Source organism: Talaromyces marneffei, chromosome 5, assembly GCF_009556855.1.
Source record: "Talaromyces marneffei chromosome 5, complete sequence".
Classification (NCBI taxonomy): domain Eukaryota; kingdom Fungi; phylum Ascomycota; class Eurotiomycetes; order Eurotiales; family Trichocomaceae; genus Talaromyces; species Talaromyces marneffei.
Genome location: NC_072352.1, coordinates 337,123 through 348,364, shown reverse-complemented (window position 1 = coordinate 348,364; position 11,242 = coordinate 337,123). Strand labels below are relative to the sequence as shown.

The 11,242-nt window shown below is 48.4% G+C and overlaps 2 protein-coding genes across 2 annotated transcripts; both read right to left on the bottom strand.

Annotated features, from left to right (window-relative positions):
* Positions 1-1,251: 1,251 nt before the first annotated feature.
* EYB26_006444 (uncharacterized protein) lies at positions 1,252-3,728 on the bottom strand (the record flags this gene model as incomplete). Its single annotated transcript, XM_054265720.1, has 4 exons — positions 1,252-1,902; positions 1,951-2,380; positions 2,444-2,814; positions 2,886-3,728. 4 exons carry the CDS (start codon positions 3,726-3,728, stop codon positions 1,252-1,254), a joined length of 2,295 nt encoding a protein of 764 aa, XP_054121695.1.
* A 1,326-nt stretch (positions 3,729-5,054) lies between these two features.
* EYB26_006443 (uncharacterized protein) lies at positions 5,055-6,615 on the bottom strand (the record flags this gene model as incomplete). The annotated part of the gene is made up of 2 exons (XM_054265719.1): positions 5,055-6,007; positions 6,087-6,615. The coding sequence occupies 2 exons, from the start codon at positions 6,613-6,615 to the stop codon at positions 5,055-5,057; spliced, it is 1,482 nt and encodes a 493-aa protein (XP_054121694.1).
* Positions 6,616-11,242: the final 4,627 nt, after the last annotated feature.

The following is an 11,242-nucleotide window of genomic DNA, read 5'->3' as shown; positions in this document are numbered from 1 at the left end:
GTCTTACTCGTAGTCGAAGTTAGTTCGCGGTGGAGATGAGAGAAAGAGGAAGGACGTGGAGGAGAGGCACTAACACAAGTCTGCTGTCATACCGAGGACAGACGGCCAATCAGAGGCGGGGTTGTACGGTGGCTGTTAACGAATTTCCCTATTGGTCTTGGCAGGGGTGGCAGCTTACTAAGTGTTACGTTGTGTTCGCTGTCAAGAACCAATTAGAGGCCAGAGTGGCGTATTAAAGTAGAGCAATTAAGATCTATCCCGGGGTCTGTGCGGGCCGCTCTAACCTTTTCGCTCGACGTCTGATGGATTGGTAATTCCAATACGGTAAACACGACCAATCTGCCGGGAAGACGTAGCGGATACTGTACTGTCTGTACAATCGTATCGTCGTACGTGCCAGAACCGGTAAAGGAAGCGCAACCGTGCCGCCAATTGCATTGCTTTGTCTACGTCGTACAGCCGTATCTCTCGTATTCCAGAGTCACGTGCGGTCCATCGCTTATCTGATATACTCTCTCTGTATGTGGACGCCGAGGAGGCTATCGAGCATATAATATCACTACGTAGTTACATACATAGTACGGAGTATGGAGTACCCCATAGCGATGATGAATTACCCCTGACCACGGATCGGATATGAAAACAAGCCGTCCTCCTAGCATGATTTCTGACTGCAGATAAACCAATAAAGCCTCCGATGCCCCAGCAGTAAACATCACCTGTCCTCCCCTGAAAACACACATCCCATTCGCAATAGTCCGCCCAGCAACCGTCTGAATCTCGCCATAATCTACCAGAGAAGTTTCATAGGGAGCTGTCAAGAGCTTGGTCGTCACACCAGACCCAGACAATCCAGGGGAAGTATGGTCAGCGCCCCATTAAGGCCATTGCCGCGAAAGCAGCACCGTAATAGGAGACGCCCATGTCGTATCTTCCCCACAAGCAGTATTGACCTTATTTATATTGTGGGTCTCTCATACGGGGAAATTCCGAGACTTATAATTGCCAATTGTCCCTCCGCCTGCACCACCGATAGCTACAAACACAGTTAGACCAGAGGCGAATATAGCCAGAGTAGATAAGAAAGAGTAAAGAAACCATTTGTGTGCTGACAAGGGTTAACATAGAGAAGCATGTTTTCGTAACCTTGTCCTGTACATGCGCTTGATTGGTCAAAGATTTCAAGATCGCTAAAGTAGATCGACGTAGGCACTTAGGATTGCATAACGGGAATGTGCATTGATATATCAACTAGAAAACTACTAGAGCCCTTCTACCCTGGACTGGATTCCATTCCATGACCAACGCGCCTATGACCGAGACTGCAGCCAATCCCACACTAACATAAAACCCCTGATCAATGGCACGCGTATACAGCATCAGCACCGTCTCAAGATTATCCCCCGACAACACATTTCTGATAACCGTAGCCCCGGTGTGAAGCACAGCCTGCACACGAACACCATCTAGCTCCGCCGCTTTGATGCTATTGATAAGTTTATTCTCAAACACGCTCTGCGCCACGCCAATAGCACAAGCAGCGCCAAGGGTCTGCGCGAATATCATCATCGCAGTACCATGGGCAATGTGTCGGGACTTTTGGAATGAGGACAGGATTGCTAACGTGGTTTGATGAATGCCGCTGCCTGCGCCGATGCCGAAGAGAATCTGGTATCCGACCCAGGCTGATAGAGTGGTGCTCTCTTGTATAGTCGTGAGAAGGCCGCTGCCGGTTGACATCATGACAGATGCAAGGATGAGGAACGGGGTGCAGTATCCAATTATATTGACCAGGTGGCTGCTAGCAAGCGAGGCGATGGCCATACTTAGTACGAGGGGTAACAACATCACACCTGAATCCGAAGGCGAGACGTCCTTTGTGACTTGGAACCATAATGGTAGCTATTCAAGTCAGTATATGTATTTGAGAGGATGTCATGGGAAACATACATAATACACCACCACAGAAATACTCCCACCAAGACAAAACGACGCCATCATCCCGCCATACACGTTGCGATTCAAGAACATTTGTGGCTGAATACTCGCAGACTCACCCTTATATTTCTGAATGAGAATAAACCCGGTAATAGTAACCACAAAAACGGCCAACAAGACAATAACTGTGGCTGAGCTCCAGGGGAACTTGACGCCTCCCCATTGTACGGCGAGTAATAGGCAGAGGATACTAGGGAGGAAAAGGAGTGTGCCTTCCAGGTCCAGAAACGGCAGTCTCTGTTTGAACGTTGACTGGGTTTTTATATTCGGGGGGGTCTCCCACCTCGAAATAAGCAATAATATGCATGATGATAGCGCAAAGGGCAAGTTGATAAAGAAGCACCAACGCCAGGACGCATACTGCGTCAGAACACCGCCCAGTCTTGTCTCGTCAGCCAACTTCTCCTCCTATTTATAAGTCAAGAAGCGAGAATTTAGAACTTACACCGGTCCTACCACAAACACACCACTAGAATAGACCGCAAAATAACTTGATATCCGACTCAACCGCCCGCACTGCCCCATCATCAACGCATCCCCGGCCAAAACCCCCGACGCACCCAACCCCGCCAACGCACGACCAAAAATGAGCGTCGCTGAAACCTCCGCAACCCCGGAAACGAGTGACCCAATCTCAAAAATCAGAAGTGCCATCATATAAATCCATTTCGCGGTGTAGAAGCGGTACAACTTGGTATAGAACAAGTGTGCCGAGCAGGCGGTTAGGAGGTAGGAGGTGGTGTACCACCCTATGTCCTCGATGGTGTTGAACTGGGATGTCATTGTGGGTATTGCGGTTGAGACTATTATCCTGTCCTGGTTGCATGTCAACGATTTTTTATTCTCGTCCGAGTGCAATCTGGCAGGCAGGCAGGAGGTAGACATACCATACTCGTGCAAAACGTCGCCATCACCACGGCAAGCACAATCAAGATTACATCCTTCTTTAGCGGATACCGTTGTATTTTCGAATTACTACAAGCACTCTTTGAGTCAATAGGGTGTTGTCCTAGTCGTGACATGCTGCTTGTGACAATACTGGGTGGTACTTTGAAAGGACTGACGAGACTAGTCGGTGTCCTGAACGAAGGACTAACTGCACTCCATCGCAGTGGTCTGATGGGCGTTACAGGTGGTCTTGCAAATCGTGGATTAGGTCTGGACAACATAGTAATACCCTTTTCGACTCGCCAGTTTTGTGTCCGCGGAGACGGAAGTGGCCTTTGCATTGGATGGTTGTTCGGGTTTGTCCGCAATGGATATATGGGCTGTAGACTTGAGTTTGAGCCGATATACGTCGACCCCGAGAGGGCGTAGTCATTCACTTCATATGGGGAACGACTAGAAACCGAGTTGCTTCCGCTTCGGTACGGATCACTCAGACCTTGGAGTATCAATCTGCTCTCATTGCCATGTCGGGTCATGTACCGACCACTATAAACCGAAAGGTGTGCCGGTGCTGGCCGTGAAATCTCTCCGATGGCACCATCATCAATATCCTTTTCGATATCATACTCTTGTCCCTTTGTGTGCTCATGTTCACGTTCATGAATAGAATACCCATCCGTATTTCTCGAATAACAGGATGATCGTCTCTCGACTCTAGGGTCTGGGCTCGAACTCCCTCGCAATGAAGGCCCATATCTGTCGATGGGGGATTCGTCGTTGATGAGCAGTATTGGTTGTTCTGGGACCGATAGGTGCATTTGTGTTTTATTCTCGAGGTTCATGGTTTTTGGTATTCTCTAGTTCAATGTAGCTCGTGTGAGGCCCATAGGGAAAGCTGAAACGAAACATAAATCATCAACATTATTATTATAAGTACATTCTCTTCACTTGGGAGTTCGTTTTCTATCCTAGCCTAGACATGCCAGACCCCCCCCCCCAGACGTTTTCCATTAGTCTGGATGCCCGCAATAGACACCGATCCGATCTGACGATTGGTCGATATACTCCACGAAGCTAGAATAGATCCATCTAAACCGATAAAGTTCTACCATTCTCGCATGATAGTCCACGATTCTAGGCTTGATGACATCCTATCCTTGAACGGCGGGGCTAGATGATACACGTTGCATGTAGGATATATAAAAATAACAACCCCGCCGAAGTAGTGTCCGGTCATCAGCTCTCGACTGGTGTACAGCGGATAAAAGCCAAAGTCCGCGTTTTATCTGTCACAGACCCGGACCAGAACTGCAGATCTTGAAACATTGTGGTTGTCAAGCTTTATGTAGTATGACATGACAGATGACGGTTTGAACGCAGTCAGATCCCGAAAGGTCATGCGCTGACCAGTTGACGTGGGGGCTACATAGCATGATATCTCAAGGAGAGAATCTAGGCGTATGTTTATGTAGAAGCCACGAGAGGAAGTGGCTTGTGTATGCATTTATCTGGCTGTCGTTATGCTCAGGCATTGATCGTTTCACTCGATCTCTCTACAAAGGTAGCAGTGTAGGGTATGGCTGTGGATGTTACCACGAAGTTATGTACGCTACCTCTGATGCAAGTTATCACTTTGGATACATCGCTTGACACGTCAGCAGCATTGAAATAGAATCGCACCCTTGAAGGTGTACGTACGTATATATTCTGGGTTGGCATGCAGCCGGCTTCACCATGACCATCAATTTTCCCATTCCAGACAGCAAGAGAACCACAGAATTATCCTTTACTTCCAATAATAAGAAGCTAAGACTATCGTGATCTCGTACATGGAATGCATCGAAACAATGGATTCAAAGGCTGAGCGAATACAGCGTAGATCAAATTATCATTCTTATACAGAGAGACAACAATCCCCAGACCCGAAACAATCTATCCCTTGGTAATATAACACAACATCACAAAGTAAAACAACAAGTCACGTCAATATGAAAAACCAAACCAGCCTTTTCCTACAATTGTATCCATCGCGCATTCATCAGGTCATTCATTACATCGGTGTACCCATATCCATATCCGTATCCATATCTAACCATATCCGTATCCGTATCCATATCCATGCAAACAAAAAGGGAGGGGGTATCGAGTTTCAAAGCAAATAACCTTACCTAACGACGTTTATGAACCAAATCAGCCAACATAACCTCACTCGAGGACGAGTCTCTCCGACACAAGATCTTAGCTTGTAGCGCCCATGCCTCGAGATTCTCGTCCCTCGCCTCCTCGAAGTGAGGGTCGCGCTCATAATGCTGACTCATATGTTCCATGCGTTTCGACCAATCTTCAAACACTAAGTTGTTGCACATACCGCAACTCGTTTTGGCCGGTGGATTGCGTGGCTTATGACTGCAACGAAGCGCATGCTCGTCAAGCGTCTTGTCAAAGTCCGCCCTTTCCGCGGCCGTGGCGGCAGTTTTGCGCCCAGTCCAGGGGGCATGCATCCGACGAAGGTGTTGAGTAAACAAATCCTTGCGGTTGAAATCATTCGGTCCCTTGGATGTGATATCGCAGCCCTTGAGGTCGCAGCGGTAGTATTCGAGTTTGAGGTGTTGCGAGGCAAAGTGGCGCTTCCATTCGTTTTTGGTGCTGAATGTGCTTTCGCAGCCGTATTGTTTGAAGCTGCAGCTGTATCTTTTTTCGGTGGTGGTGGCGGCAGAAGATGACGAGGTCGAGCCTTTGACTACGTGAGCCTTGGTGTTTCTTGTAGAGGTTTGGTTTGATTTGCGTGATGCAACAGCAAAGCGTTTGCGGATGGGCGATTTGGGAATTGCAGTTGTTGCGGCGACTGCGGCGCACTTCCGACTATTACTACTACTGCTACCACCGCTCTCGCATCGGCCTCTCTTTGTCTTGGGAGGCATTTTGGCCGAAATTTTCTGATCAGTTAATATTGGGTTTGAATCCTCACGCTCGATACACATCGCATCAGGTTCGCCGTCGGCGTCAACGTTGTCGTTGTCGATGAGGGTTTCGTCCCGCGGGTGGTAGAAGCTCGCACGAGGGTTGAATGTTTGTGGCACCTTCTCGTCCACTGGGGTTATTGGTTCCGGATAAAGAGGTTCTGCATCAGCAGCAGGATTATTAGCGCCTCAATTTTGATGACAAACCCCCCCCCCTCCCCCTCGTGAACAAAGACTTACCATGCAAAGTCTCTTGTGGCATAACAGATCTGTACTCTGTAGCATCGCCACCACCCCAGCACATCCTCGCAAAACCCGAACCAGCAGCCATAAAATACGGATCTGTGAATCCAGACGTTACTGCCTCGGGTGGACTTGGGGAACGATTACCAGCAGAAATAGAGGCCACTCCAAGGGACGACGGTGACGGATAATCAAATTCACCAGTGTAGAGACTTCCGATGGGAGCATTATCCTTTCTAACGACCCGTGAAAGTGGTTGATGGTACGTACCATGAGTCTCCTTTGCGTCCGCGTATGAAGAAAAGGATCCTCTGGCATATTCCATAAGGGGATGGATATCCTGCTCCAGACGGAGTCTTCGGTCCAGGTTCACATAGGGTTGATAGATGTGTGAATGGTCCAGTTCCATGGGCGGTGGACCCAGAGGGATTGCATCCAAAGGTGGAGAGGCCATGTGTAGCATCATTCTATTTTCAAGATCGTTTCCTGGAAAGAGTGGAGAGGACGAGGCATCCACCCAAGGCATGGTGGGCGTATGCAAATCTACTCAGGTAGACTGCGTTTCGGATGTGTAAAGAAAGAGACAATCAATCAAATAATGCAGCTGTTGCTTGAAAGAGGAATGAATAAGAACGAAATTCATTGTTCGTCATCCATTTTCAGATGGTGCGAGTGGCCAGCTGACTTTATATAAACACATTCCACAAATCCAGAGTTATAAACTAACCTTTAGCCTCTATGATCTAGCTCGCGCTTGACAAAATAAGATATGCATCTAAATCGTCCCTACTGAGTTAATCAGTCCGCTCAAAGACAAACCTGACGAATCAGGTCGGAGCTTGTTCACTTGCATGCAGTTAGCCCCCTTCGCCTAAGTTTGTTAGGTTCTCAATTGTCCATTAGACTGTCGATGGGGAAGTAGAATCCTGGGTGTCTGGTAGCGAATCCAGAACCAACCATTTGAGCCGCAACCACCCAACTCGTTCAGACTGCTGGGTTACCGGTTATCAGTTCGGTCTCTGCCAGAGTCCGACATGACCCTAGCAAAGGACACTAGTCTGACATGGGGCTTGCGGCGCTCGTTTCAGTCGTCACTCGATTGGCGATTTCTTCTTTCTGTCTTCGCCCGTGCCTGCATCTGGTTTTTGCTTGATCATTGGCAGGAAAACAGACGAGTGGAGCAGAAGTAGGGTCTCTGGAGTCTGGTCACACAAGCATATTCAACCATGCATACAGAGCATGAAGTTTCCGAATTGTGGTTATCCTACATCCTACAGCTACGCGAAATCCAACCCCCTTACTGCACAGTTCTCGTATGCGGTAGAAGGGGCCTGCAGTGTTCTAATTTCTTACAGCCGGCGTCAAGCCACCAGAATCATTGTCGGAAAGACGAACGTGGATGATCGGCAAGAAAGCAACCTTTTCAGAAACGTGGTTTGTCTTGTATTTGCTTTTTGAGTGTGTACTACGTACATACTCCGTACGTACTGCCAGCATGAGAAGAGAAGAAACAAATCCCGAGCTTGGACCCCTGTCTGCTGAACGAAGTGATGTGATTCGGGACGGGCTGCCATCTCACCCGGGTTCGTCCAGGGTCCTGTCATGGTCGATCTAACCATTTGGCTAACTACACTACTGACTGCTCCGTACACGTAGCGTGTGATGCTGAACTCCGTAGTCCTCGTGCTAAATTATTAGCGCCAATGTCAAACATAAATAAATAATATTATTATAGTTAGTACGTATCCTCGTAGTAATGCTGGCGAATGTAGACTAAGCTAGCCGGACTTGCGGGTTAGTAAACCAGATGATTGGTTAGTTAGTTACCTACTGAGTCGGAACTCTGCCTTGACCGGCGCTTACAGTGTGAGAACTTAGAATCATCCTACGAGTACTCTGTAAACGGACAGAACTAGACTTAGTCTAGCCCGCCGCGTCGGAGAGTTACGTGGGTGGGAGACAAGACGCAGAAGACGCCGACGGTCTGTGTCATACCATACCTAGCCATCATCTCAACCTACTGTACGTAGTAAGAGTAAGTGGTGGCTGCGAGTCTAGACAGACTTGAGACGGGAGGTGCATCTTCCTGCGAGCACGCTATCACCAATTAAGTCAGTGTTCACGGCTCACTTTGTGTTCCCAACGATGGTTCGAATCAGCGCTCATCTTGCGACGTCTAACTAACGACACTAGGTCGAAGTCCGGCCATGTCGGTACCAGTCTTTGGGCGAACGAGGTATACGGGGGGGGGTACATACTACTACGAGTACGGAGTAGTCTAGGTTGCTGAGGAGATAAGAAAGCCAGTTAAGCCACCGCCATGTGCCAGCCAAGACGTAATCAAGCGGACGCCAATTGGCCCAGGCGTGATACTGCTAAGATGGGAAACGTCAAGGGCAATTTCTGTGGAGGCGCGACAAGCCGGATGATGGGCTGCTTAGCCTCCCACTACTGGACGTACTACAGAGAAGTGTCAGACTAAGACGCCCAAATCGTTCCCCGGAGACCGTGCGGGGGCCCCATCGAGATCATCTAACTCCCTCCTCCCAGAAGGGTGGAAGAAACTCTGTAGGGATGTTTTCAGCTCATGATCCATGCATAAGATGTCCCGTAATATAGGCTTCCTCATCGATACAGACGTCAGGTAGCGTTCAGGAACGCGGCAGTACCCTCCCAGGGAAACTGTCTCAAATAGCATACACGCTATGTAGAACTCTATTGCCAGAAACTACAGTATTTCATACATTTTCCCGCACATGCGACGCGCCCATCGCTGCAGCTGTGCCACATTAAACTGTGAGTGGGCGCTCAAGTCCGATCACCTGAGTAGTGAGTACACCCGACTCGCCTCCATTCGGCCCCAAAGGTTGTCTGGATTCCTGGAAAACTACTCGCAGTACTAGCTAGACCACCCCCCCCCCCCCCCCCTTGCAAGTATTGCAGCCACCAATCTATCTCTCGCACGGCGGTTTTCCGAATTGGGCGAGAATCTCTACGTCGTAGACGTACCGAGTACCAGGGTAGGAAACAGTGAACACTGAACAGCGCATATTTCGCTTAGAAGAACTATTGATCAAAGTTTACAGAGTACTTTTTTTTTTTTTCCCTCGCTTCCTTCTTGCGCTCATCTGTTCTAGATTGTCTGTCCATCCGGCGATGCAATGCGGGAATAACGTTCGATTGCACAGCCGAGCAATCATCGTCAAGCATTGGACACTGACAGTAACACAACCAGCCCCTGCATAGAGTGTGTTGTTAAAGATTAACGCTTTGCTTTTTTTTTTCTCTTTAAAGCCGTTTCCTAATTGACGCGTGTGCTTCCTTTCCGAGTCATGTAACTAATTCAAATGAGGTTGCTAAATAGTGGAGGTGGTGGAGATGGTAAAATGAAAGACATGCGCCGTCGCCCACGTTCTAGATTACCTACTACAGAATGCTATGTGTTTGCCTTGGTTTTTGCTGTTGCTTGCCAATGCGTCAAATCAGGCCAGGAACAGCATCACCACCTTGCCGAACAATGGGCCAATGAAGATCAAGTCAGATCTGTACTACGTATAGGATCCCGGACACTCCTCTTGATAGTTCCCGTCCTTTTGGCATGGGGGTCTACCTACTACGTAGGTAGTGAGGCTCAGTCGATCATCCATCCGGATTTGCTCGGGCGGCTTGGGTTGCGCTATCTCGAAGATGTGTATGTTCGCCGGATCAGTTCGTCCCTTGAACAATGGATGAAACAAGAACCAAGGTTTATTACGTCCAGATCCCGGAGCTGACGACGCCGGCGCAAACCGTTATCAATGGAGACTCCAGCAGTATATACTGCGTCTGGAGTAGCGCAACTGTCGGTCGGTCGACATGACCAGAATCGGCATCCGCACTAAGGGCACTTGAGTCATTTATTCAATTCTGATCCTACCACGTAAACTAACCTAACAAAGTAACTACTGGACGCGCAGTGTAGATCCTTCGCCTTCACCCGGGCTCCGCGAGGCGTAACGCCAGTTTGCCCTGGAGTCGCCCAAGATTCACCTGGGCAACCAGGGTTGCAGGGCGACACCTATACGCAGTATAGTCAGTACGTAGTTTAGTGTTCTCGCCAGACGTCCGCCTCAAAAGCTGAATCATGTGGCCGTAGATAACCGGGGAGTTAAGTTGGCGTCTGATCCTTTGATTTCATTATTTTCTGTGTACGCTTGAACTAGTTGAACTAGTTGCTAGAACAGGGCATAAGTGCAATGCGCCGAGATCCTCCACTGAATCCACTCTTTTGGAAATCGTTGCATGTTCTGTCGGCTTGTCGCGTTATGCTTTTTTTTTTGCTTTTGCTTTTGGGTAAACTTCTCCCTCTCCCTAGGCATCCCCAGAAAATAAACTAATAGATGAATCTATAGTCTATGCCTAGATAGTAATACGTACTATCACCTACTAACTATTGCCCATTGTGTTACCATGACATACCGGTAGATGTCTCATGGCAGTGGTCTACTGTTTTCTCTTCATACCACCGATAATGATAAGGCTCTCTTCCATCCTGTAATCTCCGGTATTTTGCAAAGACAATTATTTTTGAGCCATCAGTGATTTCTGGATTTTATTTATCTAGTGGAATTCCACGAGCCTTCTCTCCATTTGCCCACAACTGAGCCTCATAAGTGATTCCGGATCTAGCTTCTGTCGTGTATAGGAGTCTAGAGCGTCGAGTTACAGGGTCCCTATTAGCTGTTGTAATACGTATGTCCAATTGGCCTCTTGATGCAGCTCTCGGAAAGTGTGTGATCCAGCCAGAATGCAGGTGTTTCAATTTGGGCCCAGGAAAGCCTCTATATCATAACATACTCAACTGCCAGCAGGCGTATGTGCATGTCGTCGGGTCATAGGTCTTGATAAGTATACTCATTCAAAGGGGAAGCCCTGCATTGTTCGTCTCTGCGCGGGGTCTGAAATCGAGAAGTCGTGGTCTCGGGAGTATTGTGGCCAATTTATGGGCTTCAGAAGACAGCTGGAGAGGAGAGGCACTTCATTCCTTGAGGTCCTTCTATGCGCTTCTTGATGATGATGCAGAACTTGAGGGGAAGGAGTATGAGGTCGGGTAGGTAAATATACCTATTGCGCACCGATTCAAGATTTCAAGGACCAATAGTCTCAACAAAGCA